The sequence below is a fragment of the Bubalus bubalis genome, chromosome 21, assembly GCF_019923935.1.
Source record: "Bubalus bubalis isolate 160015118507 breed Murrah chromosome 21, NDDB_SH_1, whole genome shotgun sequence".
Classification (NCBI taxonomy): domain Eukaryota; kingdom Metazoa; phylum Chordata; class Mammalia; order Artiodactyla; family Bovidae; genus Bubalus; species Bubalus bubalis.
Window position 1 is genome coordinate 2,877,475 of NC_059177.1, and position 19,988 is coordinate 2,897,462.

The window sequence follows — 19,988 nt, forward strand, 5'->3', positions numbered from 1 at the left end:
CCTCCCAGCATCAGAGTCTTTTCCAATGAGTCAACTCTTTGCATGAGGTGGCCAGAGTATTGGAGTTTCAGCTTCAGCATCAGTCCTTCCAATGAACACGCAGGACTGGTCTCCTTTAGAATGGACTGGTTGGATCTCCTTGCAGTCCAAGGGACTCTCAAGAGTCTTCTCCAACACCACAGTTCAAAAGCATCAATTCTTTGGCGCTCAGCTTTCTTCACAGTCCAACTCTCACATCCGTACATGACCACTGGAAAAACCATAGCCTTGACTAGACGGACCTTTGTTGGCAAAGTAATGTCTCTGCTTTTCAATATGCTATCTAGGTTGGTCATAACTTTCCTTCCAAGGTGTAAGCGTCTTTTAATTTCATGGCTGCAGTCACCATCTGGAGTGATTTTGGAACTCCCCAAAATAAAGTCTGCCACAGTTTCCACTGTTTCCTCATCTATTTGCCATGAAGTGATGGGACCCTATGCCATGATCTTAGTTTTCTGAATGTTGAGAAAGTTTAAGCCAACTCTTTCACTTTCCTCTTTCACTTTCATCAAGAGGCTCTTTAGTTTTTCTTTGCTTTCTTCCATAAGGGTGGTGTCATCTGCATATCTGAGGTTATTGATATTTCTCCTGCCAATCTTGATTCCAGCTTGTGCTTCTTCCAGCCCAGCGTTTCTCATGATGTACTCTGCATACAAGTTAAATAAGCAGGGTGACAATATACAGCCTTGACGTACTCCTTTTCCTATTTGGAACCAGTCTGTTGTTCCAAGTCCAGTTCTAACTGTTGCTTCCTGACCTACATTAGGTTTCTCAAGAGGCAGGTCAGGTGGTCTGGTATTCCCATCTCTTTCAGAATTTTCCACAGTTTATTGTGATCCACACAGTCAAAGGCTTTGGCATAGTCAAGAAAGCAGAAATAGATGTTTTTCTGGAACTCTCTTGCTTTTTCCATGATCCAGCGGATGTTGGCAATTTGATCTCTGGTTCCTCTGCCTTTTCTAAAACCAGCTTGAACATCTGGAAGTTCACAGTTCACGTATTGCTGAAACCTGGCTTGTAGAATTTTGAGCATTACTTTACTATGTGAAATGAGTGCAATTGTGCGGTAGTTTGTGCATTCTTTGGCATTGCCTGTTTTTGGGATTGGAATGCCAACGTAGGCTATTTAGAGCAGTCTAAATGAACTGGTGAGGAACTGAGCTTGTTTGTAGCAGCAAGATTAGAAAGGGGGAAACACACAAACACTTTTTTAATTTTGTAACTCGTAACAAAATGACAACTATTTCAATGGAAGGGATAAGAAAGTAGGCATTTTCAGAGTTGACCCTTGCCAACACCCTTGCTGACATTTGAATCTAGGTAACGGATGGATGGTTGGATGACATTAGTGATGCAGTGGACATTAGTTTGAGTAGACTCTGGGAGTTGGTGATGGACACGGGGGAGCCTGGCGTGCTGCAGTCCATGGGGTTGCAAAGAGCTGGACACGACTGAGCAACTGAACTGAACTGAACAGAACAGTAATGTGAAAGAGAAACTTCACATTCAAAACTTTGAAGGAAAAGAAAACTCAATTTGGCCCAAGTAAATTCCTTGAGTAAATCCAGGTGTCAAAATTACATAGAATGTAGGTGTGCTGGTGAGACTTGAGATGGAATTCAGGGATTGAGGTGATTTGGTAGCCATTTGCATGGTAGAGAGAGTGGAAGCTATTTGAGTGAAATCTCCAAGGACGAAAATATAAGAGAAGTTTGAAGACAGAGCCTTAGAAAGACTTATTCAGGGCCTTGGGAGAGAAAGAGCAACTGGTCAAGGAATCAGTAGTGGTTAGAGGTTTAAGAGTAAAGCCTTTGGATTAGGTGGTTATAAAACCTTTGGTTTCCTTTAAAAGAAACTTTGCAAAAACCAGGTGGTCAAGCATTTAAGAGTTGAATAGATGTCTAGGATTTATGGTACCTAGTTTATACTCTCACTTTTTGTGACTCTGGAATTTTCTCTAGAGGAATAGACCCAAATTTCATATTGTGTATCTAGCTAACACACAAGCATTTTAAAATCAAGACCCCAAAGACTGTATTATTTCTGTTTGCTAAACTTCAAGCTTGCGCCATATTTGTGTCCCCCTACTTGGTTATTAACTCCACTTTTCATCCGTTTACCCAAATGGATGTCTAAGATTTATGTGCCACTGTCTTCCCTTACCACTAAGACCTTTCCCCTTGCTTTCAAAACATTTTAAAAAATGTTTGGCTGATTATTGCTATAGACTGAATGGTTGTGTCCCCCCCTAAAATTTGATGATAATAGGAAGTGTTAGGATGGTAATGGGGAGGTGATAATGTAGTGAGGGCAGAGCTCTCATGAATGGAATTAATTCACTTATAAAAAGAGAACCCCCAAACTACCTTGCCCATTTCTCCAAATGAGGTTACTATAGAAAGCAGCCATTTATGAACCAGCAGTGGGTGCTTTCTAGATACCAGATATATCAGTGCCTTGATCTTGGATTTCTCAGCCTCCAGATCTGTGAGAAATAAATTTCTGTTGTTTATAAGTCACGGTCTATTTTTGTTACAGCAGTACAAACAGACAAAGACAGATATTGGTACTGAGAAAAGGGGATGCTGCTGTAATAAATACCTAAAAATGTGGAAGTGGCTTTGAAATTGGGTAAAAGGTAGAGGCTGGAAGAGTTTTGAGATTCATTCTAGAAAAAGCCTGTGCTGTGCTAAGTCTCTTCAGTCATGTCTGACTCTTTGTGACCCTATGGTCATAACCCACCAGGCTCCATTGTCCATGGCATTCTCTGGGCAAGAAGACTGGAGTGAGATGCTGTGCCCTCCTCCAGAGAGAAAAAGTCTGCATTGCCAAAAATGAATGGATTGTTAAGGGCAACTGTGATGCGAGCCCAGAAAGAAAAGGTGAGAACTGTAGAGAAAGCTTCAGTTTTCTTGGAGAATACCCAAGTAATTTTGAACAGAATTTTGGTAGAAACGTGGATGGTAAAGGGGGCATTCTGATGAGGTCTCAGATGGAAATGAGGAGCATGTTATTGTGCAATGGAGAAAAAAGGGTCCTTGTGATCCAGTGGCAAAAACTTGGCTGATTTGTGTTCATGTGTAGTGTTTCATGAAAGGTAGAATTGGTGAGTAATGAAAGTGAATATGTGGCTGAGGAAATATCTAAGCAAGGCTTTGGAGGTACAGCTTAGCCTCGTTTGACTAAGTAAAATAATAAGTTCCTTTATCTCCACTGCACTGTAGAGCTGTGGACTGGGGCCACCATCATGAAGCTGACCAGTAAAGCCCAGCTGAGCCACAGGCACTTGACTCTAACATGTGAGAGCTACTGTGTGGGCTGCCTTCAAAGCCATATGGGGACAAGACCAGATACATCCGATAGGGCCCAACCCCTACCGGAAAAACTATGCGGTTACCTACCCTAGTAGGTCTGGAAGGGGTCCACAGCCCCAGTGTGCCTGGAGGGAGAGCACAGAGCCAAAGATTATTACCCCGAATTAATGTTTAGACTTGCTTGGAACCTTTTTTTTTAATTCTCCCTTTGGAAAGGGAGTGTCTGTCCTATGCCTGTCCCACCATTGTATTTTGGAAGCAGAGAACACATTTGATTTCACAGGTTCACAGATGGAGAGGAATTTGCCTCAAGATGAATCCTGCATTCAGTCTCACCCATGTCTGATTTAGGTGATATTTAGATGAGACTTTGGACTTCAGATTTTTGGGTTGATGCTGGAAGCAGTTAAAACTTCTGGGAACGGAATAAATGTATTTTTCATGTGAGAGGAATGTGAATTTTGGGGCCAGAGATGGAATGCTATAGACTGAATATTTGTGTCCCCTCAAATTCATATTGAAACCTAATCCTCAACGTGATGTTATTAGAAGGTAGATGCAGTGGGTGGTGATTAAATCTTAAAGACAGAGCCTTTATGCATGGGGATTAGTATCCCTATAAAAGAGGTTCCAGAGTGATAGTACTTTTGTTATCCCTAGAGTAGTGGTTAACTAATTTGCAAATTAAAAAGTGGTAGAGTTGTCTGACTGAAAATTGAGTGTCTGTAATCCCATGGTTGGAGGAGCCTGGTAGGCTGCAGCCCATGGGGTCGCTAAGAGTCGGGCACGACTGAGCGACTTCACTTCCACTTTTCACTTTCATGCATTGGAGAAGAAAATGGCAACCCACTCCAGTGTTCTTGCCTGGAGAGTCCCAGGGACAGAGGAGCCTAGTGGGCTGCCGTCTATGGTGTCGAACAGAGTCGGACACAACTGAAGCGACTTAGCAGCAGCAGCAGCAACCATTCATAACTATTGCATTAAATGAATGAATGAATAAACTAATAGCCCAAACATGACTGCCTAATTTTGAATAGACATTCAATGTTTTCTATTTTCTAAAATGTAATTTTTAAATTTTCTTTTGAATTATCTAGCCTAATAGCTAAGTTATGAAATAAAAAGTTAAAAACAGAAGTTGAGTAAGGCAAGTATACTCAGCACAGCTTTGCATTTGTCATCATCTCTTTAAACTGAAGCGTGGACTACTGTCCCTATGATTTTATAGGGCATCTCACGGACTCCAGCATTCTCCTCACCACAGTTTCTTTCTCCTCTTCATTTGTACCTTCTGTGCACATAGTAATCATGTTCTACTTTCTTTTATATTCCTTATTAGGTTGGTGAAAACGTAATTGTGGTATTGAAACATGAATTTTAAATAATTAAAACTAGGCTCCAACACATCTTAATTAATCAAAATAGGAACCATTGCATTCAACACAGTTTTGCCAACAAGAAATAAGTTTGTTTATTCTTGTAGCATAAAAATCCATGCTTTGGAATTCCATGAACTCTTGGAAAGCATTTTCTGCCTCCTGCTGGTTTATGGAAGCATTTTCCCAGTAAAAAGTTGTCAAGATGCTTGAAGAAGTGGTAGTCGCTTGGTGAGAGGTAAGGTGAATATGACAGATGAGGCAAAACTTTGTAGCCCAATTTGTTCAACTTTTGAAGTGTTGGTTGTGCTATGTGTGGCTGGGTGTTGTCATGCAGAAAAATTGGGCCCATTCTATCCACCAATGCCAGCTGCAATCATTGCAGTTTTTGGTGCATCTCACCAATTTGCTGAGCATACTTCTCAGATGTAATGGTTTTGCCTGGATTCAGAAAGCTATAGTGGATCAAATTGGCAGATCACCAAACAGTGACCATGACCTTTTTATTGGTGCAAGTTTGGCTTTGAAAAGTGCTTTGGAGCTTCTTCTTGGTCCAGCCACTGAGCTTAATCATTGCTGATTTTCATATAAAATCCACTTTTCATTTTTTTAATATAAATTTATTTGTTTTAATTGGAAGATAATTTCTTTACAATATTGTATTGGTTTTTGCCATAAATCAACATGAATCCGCCACAGGTGTACACGTGTTCCCCATCCTGAACCCCTCTCCCACCTCCCTCCCCATACCATCCCTCTGGGTCATCCCAGTGCACCAGCCCCGAGTATCCTGTATCATGCATCAAACCTGGACTGGCAATTTGTTTCACATATGATATTGTACATGTTTCAATGCCATTCTCCCATATCATCCCACCCTCGCCCACTCCCACAGAGTCCAAAAGAATGTTTTATACATCTGTGTCTCTTTTGGTGTCTCACATACAGGGTTATTGTTATCATCTTTCTAAATTCCATATATATGCTTTAGTATACTGTATTGGTTTTTATACTGTTTATAAACAGTATAAAACTTTTTATAAATAAAAAACATTTATAAACAGTATAAAAATATGTTTACTATTTGTATACTGTATTGGGTTTTTTATACTGTTTATAAACAGTATATATTGGTTGCTGCTAAGTCACTTCAGTCGTGTCAGACTCTGTGCGACCCCATAGATGGCAGTCCACCAGGCTCCCATTCCTGGGATTCTCCAGGCAAGAATATGGGGTGGGTTGCCATTTCCTTCTCCAGAGCATGAAAGTGAAAAGTGAAAGTGAAGTCACTCAGTCATGTCCGAGTCTTTGCGACCCCATGGACTGTACCCCACCAGGCTCCTCCATCCATGGGATTTCCCAGGCAAGAGTACTGGAGTGGGGTGCCATTGGTTAGTGTACTGTTTTTCTTTCTGGCTTACTTCAGTCTGCATAATAGGCTCCAGTTTCATCCACCTCATTAGAACTGACTCAAATGTATTCTTTTTAATGGCTGAGTAATACTCCATTGTGTATATGTACCACAGCTTTCTTATCCATTCATCTGCTGATGGACATCTAGGTTGCTTCCATGTCCTGGCTATTATAAACAGTGTTGCAGTGAACATTGGGGTACATGTATCTCTTTCAATTCTGCTTTCCTCCATGTGAATGCTCAGCAGTGGGATTGCTGGGTCATATGGCAGTTCTATTTCCAGTTTTTTAAGGAATCTCCACACTGTTCTCCATAGTGGCTGTACCAGTTTGCATTCCCACCAACAGTGCAAGAGGGTTCCCTTTTCTCCACACCCTCTCCAGCATTTATTGCTTGTAGACTTTTGGATCGCAGCCATTCTGACTGGCGTGAAATGGTACCTCAGAGTGGTTTTGATTTGCATTTCTCTGATAATGAGTGATGTTGAGCATCTTTTCTTGTGTTTGTAAGCCATCTGTATGTCTTCTTTGGAGAAATGTCTGTTTAGTTCTTTGGCCCATTTTTTGGTTGAGTCGTTTATTTTTCTGGAATTGAGCTGCAGGAATTGCTTTAATATTTTTGAGATTAATTCTTCGTCAGTTGTTTCATTTGCTATTAATTTCTCCCATTCTGAAGGCTGTCTTTTCACCTTGCTTAGAGTTTCCTTTGTTGTGCAGAAGCTTTTAATTTTAATTAGGTCCCATTTGTTTATTTTTGCTTTTATTTCCAATATTCTGGGAGGTGGGTCATAGAGGATCCTGCTGTAAAAATCCACTTTTCATTACATGTCACAATCCAATAAGAAATGGTTCATTGTTGCTACATAGAGTAAAAGAAGATAACACTTCAAAATGACGATTTTTCTTTTTGATCAGCTCACGAGACACCCACTTATCAAGCTTTTTCACCTTTCCAATTTGCTTCAAATGCTGCATGACCATAGAATGGTTGATGCTGAGTTCTTTGGCAACTTCTCATGTTGTTGTAAGAGGATCAATTTTGATGATCCTCTCAGTTGGTCATTGTCAGCTTCCAATGGCCTGCCACTGCGCTCTTTCATCTTCACGGCTCTTATTTGCTCTGCAAAACTTCTCAAATCACCACTGCAGAGTATGTTTGTTAGCAGTTCCTAGGCCAGGTGTGTTGTTGATGTTGCAAGTTGTCTCCGTAACATGTTGTTTATGACCCATTTTGAACTCAATAAGAAAATCACTCGAATTTGCTTTTTGTCTAACATCGTTTCCTTAGTCTAAAATAAATATAAAATAAACAGCAAGTAATAAGTCATTAGCAAAAAAAAAGCAAAGCAAGAAATGAGCATTAAAGTGATGTATAACGTAATCACATTTATTTGAGAATATATTCTAGTATCGAAAGGCAAAATTCAACAATCCAAAACTGCAAATTACTTTTTCATCAGCCTAAATACTTTATTTGTATTATCACTATTCTCTTCAATATGCTGTTTCTTTGTAGAAACATATTTTAATATTCATTTATTTCTTTACTTTTGGCTGAGCTGGGTCTTCATTGCTTCGCGTGGGCTTTCTGTAGTTTCAGAGAGTGGGGGCTACCCTCTAGTTGCTTTGTGCAGGCCTCATCGCAGTGGCTTCTATTGTTGCAGAGCATGGGCTGTAGGGCACAGGGGCTTCAGTAGTTGCTATGTGCGGACTAAGCTGTTGCAGCTTGCAGGTTCCAGAGTGCAGGCTTAGTAGTTGTGGCCCAAGGACTCAGTTGCCCCGCAGCATGTGGCATCTTCCCAGACCAGGGGTCAAACTGGTGTCCCCTGCATTGCAAGGTGATTCTCAACCACTGGACCACTAGGAAAGCCCTGTAGAAATATTTTAAAGTGGCTTCACTTTGTGAGGAAAATTCTGGATAATATAATCTGTATATATGTTTTAATTAGTTAAATATAAGTGATGTGGCAATAATTTTTAAAACCAACCAAATGCTGGAGAAAAGGTAATAGAAATAATGAGAATCTGGTTTGAAAAGAGTAAGTATTTCATAACCTATATTATACATTCTATTAGCCTGGATAAACTATCAAATCTAAAATACCAAGAGGTTTAAGTTTGACACAATTGAAAATGAGTATCACTACTTAAATAATAATGACATTTTCTTGGTATTAATTTATCTTCTCAGTATTATCCACTGACTTCCTAAGAAAATCTGAAAACTTTATCTACCATTTAAAAGTAATCTTTTAATCCCCTTAACATTTTATAATAGGCTATCATAATGGATTTTCCTAAGCTTTCCACTGATGCAGTGCAGTGAACTTAGAGTGCTTTCTCCAGTGGTTCTAGGATGGACAGAATCCTAGGCAATTGAGTGACAGATACTAATATCATGTTCTGCTTTCTTTTATACATCTTAACTTTCATTATTTGTTATTAGTATTCTCTTCAATATGCTCTTTCTTTGTAGGAATATTTTAAAGTGACTTCACTTTGTGAGGAATAATCTAGATAATATAGCCTGTAGATCTGTTTAGCTAGTTAAAAATAATGGCAGTATGGTAAAAGTAAATGGATAACTGAAGGGCACCTGATACTCTACATGTGGTACCTCCCATCTTTCCAGCAGGAGGCCTCACATCCCATTTAGAACATATGACCTGCTTTTATATGGTCTGAGTGAGGGTTCTAGTGTCAATTTGATATTAAATACTAAGAAATCCTATTTTTCTTATTAAATAATAAATAGAAGGTTCTTGAATGAACTTGTAATGGATTATTTCACTGCTTGTAGACCTGTTCCCCAACTCCTTACCCTCAGCTTAGTTGTCCCAATACCTGCTTTAGACTTACGAGTCTTCCTCGTCTCTCTTCATATTTGAACTTGGGGTTGGTAGCCCTTTACCCAGTGACCAGTGTTATCTCCTCCTACTGTTACCAAATCGCAAGTCCGTGTGCCCGATACACAGTGAGGCCCATCAATACTAAAACGTTAAGAGTTTAGAACAGAGAAAGATTTATTACAGATCTATACAAAGAGATGGGTGGCTCATGGCCTAAGAACCCCAAAGTTACTGAAAACTTTCAGCAAACCCCTTTAAAAGCAAAAGGTGAGGGAGGGGCATGGTTAGTTGTTGCAAACTTTTTGGTGTCAAATCCTTTGCTGTTGAGGTCAGGTCATGGTGAGGTAACAGTCAGGTAATGGTATTCTTGTGATTCTCTACCGCACAACTTTTATTCTCGGTCCTGACAAAAAAGGGCAGGGTCTTAAGGCACAACTTTAACCCTCCAAGGTCCCAATCCTGTCTTTGAGAAGGTGGATTGCAGTTGGCTGCTCCTTTAGGGCCAGATTCCCACATCCTGCCGAGCTGTCATTGCTGAGGGAGCCATGTGCCCAACTCAGCTGGTCTTCAGTCTTCTCAGGTCACCCAAATGGGGCAGACCAGGTCTCAGAGAGTGCGACCCAGGCAGTAAGTCACAGAAACAGGAAAGGGAGAGCGGTTCCCTGCTGCCTCAAGGACTGGGACAAGGCTAGTGGAGGGCCTTAGTGAGGTCGCTGGAGCCCTGCAGGATGTAGTCCTCAGTCTATTCCCTGGGCATTCCACCTCACCTGCTGGCCCAAGGCTAGGTGAGCTGGAGGGCCTCCAGGAGAAGGCCTGCATCTGCCTCTTACCTCACTCTCCACCTCGCAACCCGCCCACCCCCACCTCTGTTGTCTAAATCCCCTCACTAACTCATTGTTTTAACAGTTGGTTGCTTGTGGGCAGGGCCCACTGCTGCACTCTTCAGTGGCTGAGCAGGACCCCTAACAGTCGCTCACTGACAGTTGTTGAATGGGTGGGGCCCACTGAGGCACTGACTAATAGGTGAACAGGACACATTGCCTGGTAACAGGGTGCGAGGTAAAGATGCACAGCAGTGGCTGCTGTGCTAAGGACTGAGGTCACTGCACTCTGTTACAACAAGTTAGAGATATTACTATTACTGTTTAAACTTTCCTGGAGCTCATTAGAAGTAAAGAAAACAAAATACAAAGGACGTCACCAAGACAGCAGAGTAAATACAAGGCATCAGACTTTTCTTCCTCCCACAGATGCACTGAATGAGCAGCTCCACACAGATCAGTTCCTTTGGAGAGAAATATAGAAACTAGTTTAGTTCCTCCTACACATTGAGGTGACTGAGGAAATAACCACACTGAAATGAGTAGGAAAAGCTAAGATACATTCATGCCATAAACCTTTAGTTTAACCACGGAGGAACCCAGCAGTTTCTCCCTGAGAAACAGATGGTTTGGACCACACAGCTAGTTCCTCAACTTTTATGGCTGCTACTCAAGAGACTAGCCCCTAGATCACCTAGCTCTGAGAGCCAATGGGAATCAGCATTTGTGCATCCACCAGGACCATGTTATGGTTTTAAACAGAAGTGCAAACACTTAACCTTGGCTGTACCCTTGGACTCAACACAGATGGACCAGAATAAAACACAAAATTGCCAATTTCTCTATGGAAGGAATTTAACTGCATACTTTTCTAGTTGCTGCCCAAGAATTGGGCTTCTAACCAGCTTGCATCTGGAAGCTGATTGTCCTCTTCCAGGAGTCTGAAAGGGCTTGTGAGCAGTTTCCTTTCCCTCTCTCCAGTTATAAAAGTGAGTGTCCAGCTTCTTTCTGGAAGGAGCTTGTCTGTGCATCTAGCACCCTAACTTTTATGACTGCCACTCAAGGAACTGGCTCCCAAATCACCTAGCTTAGAGAACCAAAAGGGCTTCACATTGACAGTCCCCTTTCACCATGGAAAACAAGTAAGCAATTTCTAACAGATCTGTAAGCATGTCCTGCCAGGCTTATCACAGAGAGAGCAGGCAAAAGCACAAGTCTCAGTTTTCCCTAGAAGGGATTTGACTATATACTTTTTCAGCTGCTGCCTAATGGTTCTAATTAATCTGCATCTGGGAGCTAATGGGGCACATAGTTAGTAGTAGTTCTGTGAGATCCTAAATGGACATGTGGAAACTGAGATGAGATGAGAGAAGGCAGAAGATCAAACAGAAGAAAGGATCAATGAGCTTGAAGATAGTTCACTGGAAATCATACAGTCAGAGGAGCAAAAAGAACAGAAAAAAGTGAGGAGAGGGAGTGGAATAATATATTGAAAGTTCTAAAAGAACTTATGAAAGAAAGAAAACTGCCAATCAAGAATAGTGTTTCTGGCAAAGTTGTTCTTCAGAATTGGTGGAGAAATAGAGATATTGTTAAAAGGTCAAGGAATTCATCACCACTAAACCTGCCTTACAAGAAATGCTAAAGGAATTCTTTAAGCTCAAATGAAAGGATACTAATTAGGAATATGAAAACATAAAAGTATAAAACTCACTGATACAGGTAAATATAAAGTATTAAAAATAATATATGATGGCATTATGTAAATCACATATAGGTTTAGTATAAAGGCAAAAAGACAAAAGTATTGAAAATCTCTGTAGCTACAATAATTCTGGGGCTTCCGTAATAGCTCAGGTGGTAAACAATCTGCCTGCAATGAAAGAGATCCTGGTTCAATTCCTGGGTTGGGTAGATCCCCTGGAGAAAGGGATAGGCTACCTACTCCAGTATTCTTGGGCTTCCCTGGTGGCTCAGCTGGTAAAGAATCCTCCTGCAATGCAGGAGATCTGAGTTCAATCCCTGGGTTGGGAAGATCCCCTGGAGAAGGGAACAGCTTTCACTCCAGTATTCTGGCCTGGAGAATTCAATTGACCGTATACTCCATGGGGTAGCAAAGAGTTGGACACTTAAATAATTTTTATTGGACACATAATATGGAAAGTTGTAAATTGTGACAACAGAACATAAAATGTGGGGACAGAGAGTAAACATGAGGAGCTTTTGTATGTTATTGAAGTTATCAGCTTAAAATGAACTATTATAATTGTAGGATGTTTTAGGCAAGCCTCAAAGCAACCCTTTGTTAGATATGCATAAGATAATGCAAAAGGAATCGGAGTATACAACTACAGAAAACCATCAAATCATAAAAGATGAGAGAAAGAAGAGAAAGATCTATAAAACACTTAGAAAAAAATTAACAAAGGGGCAATAATAAGCTTTTACCTGTTAAAAATTACTCCAGATGTAAATGGACTAATTCTCTAATCATAGACTGAAAGTGAAGGGAAGGAAAAAGATACTCCACACAAATGAAAACCAAAAGAGACCCAGAAATAGCTATTCTTATATAAAACAGAAGTAAAAAAAAAAAATGTAAAAAGCGTCAGGGTTGCTATACAATGATAAAGAGGTCAATTCATCAAGAGAATATAATAACTGAAAATATTTATGCACCCAGTATTGGAGCATCTAAATATATAAAGCAAATATCTGAAGAGAGAAATAGCAGTACAACAATAATTAAAATTGAAATTAAAAGATGCATGCTCCTTGAAATAACAGCTGTGACAAACCTAGACAGTGTATTAAAGCAGAGATATCACTTTGCTGATAAAGGTCCATATAGCCAAAGCTGTGGTTTTTCCAGTAGTCTTGTATGGATGTGAGAGCTGGACCATAAGGAAGGCTAAGTGCTGAGGAATTAATGCTTTTGAACAACAACAATAATAGGGGATTTCATTACCTGACTTTGAACAATGAATATATCATCCAGACAGAAAATCAGTAAGAAAACTTTGGACTTAAATTACGCTTTAGATGAGGATTCCACAGATATATACAGAACATTCTAACAGCAGCAGAATGGACATTCTTCTCAAATGTACATGGAGCATTTTTCAGGATATATCATATTGCAATACTATCAGGCATCCTTTCTGACCATAATGGTGTGAAACTAGAAATCAATAACAGGATAAAAACTGGAAAATTGACAAATACATAGAGATTAAACAACATGCTCCTGAAAAACCAGTTGGTCAAAGAAGAAATCAGAAACCTGAAAATGTCATGAGACAAATGAAAATGAAATACAACATACTGAAATTACGGGATATTGCAAAAGCAATTCTAAGAGGGAAGTTTATAATGATAAATGTTTACATTAAGAAGAAAGACCTCACGCAAACTAACTTTACATAGAAGGAACTAGAAAAAAGAAGAGCTACTAAGCCTAAATTTAGTTGAAGGAGGAAATAACAGAAATCAAAGCAAAAATAAATGAAAGATTAAAAAAATAATAGAAAAAGATCAGTGAAAGTAAGAGTTGGTTTTGTGATAAAAGACACAAAACTTTAGCTAGACTAGCAGGAAAGAAAAGAAGACTCATAATTGAAAGAGACTTTATAGCTGAGCCACAGAAACACAAAGGATCCTAAGAGACTACGACAAACAATTAGATGCTAACAAATTGAATAATTTAGAAGAATGGATAAATTCCTAGAAGCATATAACCTACCAAGACTGAATCAGAATGAAATAGATTTGAACAGATAATAACAAGTAAGGTGATTGAATCAGTAATCTAAAATTCTCCCAACAAAGAAAAGTTCAGAACCAGATGACTTTATTGGTAAGTTCTATCAAAAATTTAAGAGAAATTAGTGGGAATTCCTTCTCAGCCTCTTTCAAAAAATTGAAGAGAACAACTCCAAATACATTTTACAAAGCCAGCATTAACTTGATACCAACATCATAAAAGAACACCACTAGAAAAGAGAACATCAGACTAGTATACCCAATGAACATATGTAGAAAATTTCTCAATTTTCTAGCAAACAATTGAGCACATAAAAAGGATCATACACCAGGAGCAAGTAGAATTTATTAGTAAGATGCATGGATGGTTTAACACTTTCAAATGAATAAACATGATACACTGCAGTGAAGGGAAAGGTAATCATATTGTCATCTCAGTAGATGGAGAGAAAGCATTTGACAAAAGTTAGTATCTCTTGATGATGAGAACTCTTGACAGATTGGATGTAGAAGGATTATATTTCAATAAAATGATGACCATATGTAACAAGCTCACAGGTAACATCATGCTCACTAGTGAAAAACTTGAAGCTTTCATCTAAGATCAGCAACAAGACCAGGGTGCCCACTCACACCACTGTTATTCAACATGGTACTAGAGTTTCTAGCCAGGACAGGCAGGCAAGAAAGAGAAATATAAAGTGTCCATATCTGAAAGGAAGAAGTAAAATTTTCTCTGTTTGTAGAATACATGATCTCATATATAGAAAACCCTGAGGACTCCACCAAAAAAATTGTTAAAACTAATAAATGAACTCAAGAAAGTTGTAAGATACAAAACCAACCAACAGAAATGAGTTGCATTTCTATACACTGACAACAAAGTAGATGAAAAAGAAATGAAAATAATCTAATTTACAGTTGTGTCCAAAAAATGGGGGAAACAGTGTCAGACTATTTTTTGGGGCTCCAAAATCACTGCAGATGGTGATTGCAGCCATGAAATTAAAAGATGCTTACTCCTTGGAAGGAAAGTTATGACCGACCTAGATTGCATATTCAAAAGCAGAGACATTACTTTGCAAACAAAGGTCCGTCTAGTCAAGGCTATGGTTTTTCCTGTGGTCATGTATGGATGTGAGAGTTGGACTGTGAAGAAAGCTGAGCACTGCAGAATTGATGCTTCTGAACTGTGGTGTTGGAGAAGACTCTTGAGAGTCCCTTGGACTGCAAGGAGATCCAACCAGTCCATTCTAAAGGAGACCAGTCCTGGGTGTTCTTCGGAAGGAATGATGCTAAAGCTGAAACTCCAATATTTTGGCCACCTCATACGAAGAGTTGACTCATTGGAAAAGACTCTGATGCTGGGAGGGATTTGAGGCAGGAGGAGAAGGGGACGACAGAGGATGAGGTGGCTGGATGGCATCACTGGCTTGATGGACATGAGTTTGGGTGAACTCCAGGAGTTGGTGATGGACAGGGAGGACTGGCGTGCTGCGATTCATGGGGTCACAAAGAGTTGGACACAACTGAGTGACTGAGCTGAACTGAACTGAAAGTTAATCAAAAAGGTGAAAGATCTATAAACTGAAAACTAAAACATAGATGAAAGAAACAGAAGGCAAAAATGAGTGGAAAGATATCCATATTCATAGATTAGAAGAATTTATATTGTTAAAATGTCCATACAACCCAAAGTAATCTATAGATTCAGTTCAATCCCTATCAAAATTCCAGCGGCATTTTCACAGAAATAGAAAAAATGCTAAAATTTGTATGTAACCATAAAACTCCAAATAGCTAAGCAGTCTTGAACAAGAAGAGAAAAGTTGGAGGCATTCTACTTCCTGGTTTCAAACTATTTTACAAAATTGTCGTAATCAAAGGGGTATAGTATCAGCATTAAAAACAGACACAGATCAGCGGAACAGAATACATAGCCCAGAAATAAACCCAGGTATATAGAGGTCAACCAGTTTTAAACAAAGGTACTGAATGGGGAAAAGATAGTCCCTTCATTAAATTGTCTTGGAAAACTGGATGTTCGTATGCAAAAGAATGAAATTGGATCCTTAACTTCAACTGTACACAAAAATAAACTTGAAATTTATTTTTGGATTAAAGACAAATGTAAAACCAAACTGTAAAACTCCTAGAAGGAAACTTATAGGAAAAGTTTCTTGAGATTGATTTTATCAATGATTCTTTGGATCTGACACCAAAAGCATAGGCAACAAAAGTAAAAATAAAGCAGGACAGCTGCTGCTGATGCTAAGTCACTTCAGTCGTGTCCGACTCTGTGCTATCCCATAGATGGCCTCCTACCAGGCTCCTCTGTCCCTAGGATTCTCCAGGCGAGAACACTGGAGTGGGTTGTCATTTCCTTCTCCAATGCATGAAAGTGAAAAGTGAAAGTGAAGTCATTCAGTCGTGTCCAACTCTTATGACCTCATGGACCGCAGCCTACCAGGCTCCTCCGTCCATGGGATTTTCCAGGCAAGAGTACTGGAATGGGGTGCCATTGCCTTCTCCAAAAGCAGGAAGGACTACATTAAATTAAACTGTTTCTTTGTAGCAAGAGAGACAATTAGTTAAATGAAAAGTAGCCTACAGAATGGAAGAAAATATTTGTAAACATTTTTAAAAGGGATTAATATCCAAAATATATAAGGAACTCATACAACTGACACAATAAAAACGTTTAAATCTTAAAATGGGCCATTTTTCTAAAGAAGCTATATGGCCATTGGGTATATGAAAAGATCCTTCACATCACTAATCATCAGGGAAATGCAAATCAAAATCACAATTAGTTATCATTTCACACCTGTTAGGATGGCTGTTATCAAAAAGTCAAAAGATAATAGAGATTGATGAGGATGTGAATACACTGGAAACTTATAGGTGGGAATACAAAATGCTGCTGATGCTATGGAAAACAATATGGAGGTCTCCTCAAAAACTTAAAAATAGAACTACTATATGATTCAGCTACCCCACTTCTGGGTATTTATCTATGATAACTGAAATCAGTATTTCCAAGACATATTAGTACTCCCATGTTTATAGCAGTACTATTTACAGTAGCCAAGATATGGAAACAACCTAAATGTTAATTGACGGACAAATAAAGAAAACATACAATGGAATGCTGTTCAGCCTTAAATGAGGAGAATGTTTTGCAATATGCAACAACATGGATTAACCTGGGGGACATTATGCTGAGTGAAATAAGCCAGTCACAGAAAGACAAATACTGTGTGATTCCACTTATATGTGATATCTAAAATAATAAAATTCATATAATCAAACAGTGGAATGATTTCCATGGGTGAGGAAAATGGTGAAGTAGGAAGTTCTAAATTAGCAGGCATAAAGTTTTAAGTAAGAAAGATGAGTAAATGATAGAGATCTGCTATACAACATTCTACCATAGTCAGCAGTACTCTTTAAATGCACTTTAAAATTATTAAAAGGGTAGATCTCATACTAAGAGTACTTACCAAAATATAATAAAATTAATAAAGTTTAAAAAAGACATAAAATGAAGCATCAACTCAAAAAGAGAAAGAAGTTCAACAAAGAATGCCCAAAGAAAGTAGAAGGAAGGAAAGAATAAAGTACAGCTATTAATTAAAGGTGAAAGAGGAGAGTGAAAAAATCTGGCTTAAAACTCAACATTCAGAAAACTAAGATCATGGCATCCAGTCATCACTTCATGGCAAATAGATGGGGAAACAGTGGCTGACTTTATTTTTCTGGGCTCCAAAATCACTGTAGATGGTGATTGCAGCCATGAAATTAAAAGATGCTTACTCCTTGGAAGGAAAGTTATGACCAACCTAGATAGCATATTAAAAAGCAGAGACATACTTTGTCGATAAAGGTCCATCTAGTCAAAGCTATGGTTTTTCCAGAAGTCATGTATGGATGTGAGAGTTGGACTATAAAGAAAGCTGAGTGCCAAAGAATTGATGCTTTTGAATACTGGAGAAGACTCTTGAGAGTCCCTTGGACTGAAAGGAGATCAAACCAGTCTGTCCTAAAGGAGATCAGTCCTGAATATTCATTGAAAAGACTGATGCTGAACCTGAAACTCCAATACTTTGGCCACCTGATGGGAAGAACTGACTCACTGGAAAAGACCGTGATGGTGGGAAAGACTGAAGGCAGGAGGAGGAAGGGACAACAGAGAATGAGATGGTTGGATGGCATCACCAACTCAATAGACATGAGTTTTGCAAGCTCTGGGAGTTGGTGATGGACAGGGAAGCCTGGCAATGCTGCAGTCCATGGGGGTCGCAAAGAGTCTGACATGACTGAACCACTGAACTTGGTTAGTGATGTTGGATAGTGGATAGTGATAGTGGATAGTGATAGACTGACTATCCATACTTGGATAGTGATGTTCAACGTATGTGTGCTCAGTCATGTCAGACTCTTTGCGACCCCGTAGACTGTAGCCTGCCAGGCTCCTCTGTCCATGGAATTTTCCAAGCAAGAATACTGGAGTGGGTTACCATTTCCTACTCTAGGGGATCTTCCCAACCCAAGGATCCATTCTCTGTCTCTTGCATCTCTTTTGTCTCCTGCACTGGCAGCAGATTGTTTACCGCTGAGCCACCTAGGAAGCCCCAGTAGTGGTCTACTAATTTATCAATATAGTATATGCAAGTCTTTTTCTAAAAATAGGTTTGTATTTCAAAGTAAGTTACTAATAATTAGTTTTACTTATATTTTACCTGTATTAATTATTAATTATTTTAATATACACATAACTTATTATTAAAGCTGGCAGTTAGGGACTTATATAATTCTAATGTCTTGAATTAATAGTGAATAAAATCACTTGAATTAATAATAAAAGGCAAAACTACATAAGCAAAATATTCCTTTAATTTTTAAAAAATTTCACATTTTCATATGGTGAAATATTTTGCTACCTTTGGTTTTCTTCAGAATTAGAAAAAGAAAGGGATTAATTCTACACTGTATACACCATATACCCAAGAGGCAATACTACCTAGTGGATAAGATTGCAGAATTAGGGAACTGCCTGACTTTAAATCCCAACTATATCATGTACTAGCTGTGGGACCTTGAACAAATAACTTGATTTTCCTTGGCTTTCATTTTCTCTCTAAAAATGGTCACACTGAGGTTGTCGGGAAGGCTATATGAGTGGTGTGCATTGAATAGTATCTGGCCCAGAATCCGGACTGGGTAAGATTTACCTCTTATTACGGTGGCTTAGCAGTAAAGAATCTGCCTGCGACGCAGGAGATGCAGGTTCAATCCCTAGGTCAGGAAGATCCCCTGGAAAAGGAAATAGCAACCCACTCTAGCATTCTTGCCTGGGAAATCCCATGGGCAGAGGAGTGTGGCGGGCTACAGTCCATGGGGTTGCAAAGAGTCAGACATAACTTAGTGGCTAAACAACAACAACGGCAAAAGTACTGGGTATCTATTAGATGCATACTAAGGAGTAGTGGAATAGATATTATAGTTAACCTGTACCCCTTTTCTGCTCCATCATACTTTCCTTATTTTTAATTTGGGAGCATTTTATGACCAGAATGACTGAGGCTTCTGTTTTCTTCCTTTGTCTCTGGGTGGGTGGAAACACGACATGTTCAACGTTTACAGAGAAGAGGTGCGCAAACAAGGTATAAAAGAGCCACTTCTCGGATTTTGGCCTGAGCTTTCTCTCCTTATCCCCTGAAATCTTTATTCTGTTATTTTCCTCTTATTTTCTAGGTTCAATGCACTTACGGAAAAAGGAAAATTTGATAGTAAGATAATAGAATGTTGTAATACGGCAATGGATTCCTCAGTGGAAAACAACATGTATATAAACAAAGTGTGGGTTCAATGTGAGAATGAAAGTTGTTTGAAATGGAGACTGTTATCAAATGAGGATAAAGCCAAAGTCAATCACAATGAACCATGGTACTGCTTCATGAACACTGACTCAAAGTACAATAAGTGCTCTGTTTCTGAAGAAGACTTTCCTGAAGAGTCTCAGCTTCATCAAAGTGGGTATAAGATCGTCTATTCACAGCTGCCTCTTGGAAGCCTGGTTTTGGTAAAATTAAAGAATTGGCCAAGGTAAGATTTTTGTTGGTGTTTTCTAATAAACTTTTGAGGTATAGTCTTGCTAAGTTTATTAACTTTCAAAACTTTTCAAACAATCAACTTCTCTGTTGTTGTCTAACTTATTTATTGTTTTCTGATCTCATTGTTATTCTTTCCCTGACTTATTTGGGTTTAATTCTTCTTTGTCTAGTTTCTTAAATTGGAGACTGAGATAACTGATTCATATCTTTTTTCTTCCAGATATGGGCAATTAAAGCTATAAATTTCTCTTTAAGCACTGCTTTACTTATATCCCACAAATTTTAATATGTTTTGTTT

General features: G+C 39.0%; 1 protein-coding gene across 2 annotated transcripts in view; it reads left to right on the forward strand.

Moving 5' to 3' along the window:
* ZCWPW2 (zinc finger CW-type and PWWP domain containing 2) overlaps nucleotides 1–19,988 on the forward strand; it is a 400,309-nt gene that overhangs the window by 40,029 nt on the left and 340,292 nt on the right. The window contains exons 1-2 of one of the 2 annotated variants that reach the window (XM_045163891.1): nucleotides 1,135–2,921; nucleotides 19,332–19,682. In XM_045163891.1, the coding sequence (XP_045019826.1) occupies nucleotides 19,396–19,682 (287 nt within the window). In that variant the 5' untranslated portion in view covers nucleotides 1,135–2,921; nucleotides 19,332–19,395. Of the gene's footprint in view, nucleotides 1–1,134; nucleotides 2,922–19,331; nucleotides 19,683–19,988 lie in introns of those variants that run through there. The other variant, XR_006547320.2, reaches the window with a different exon arrangement.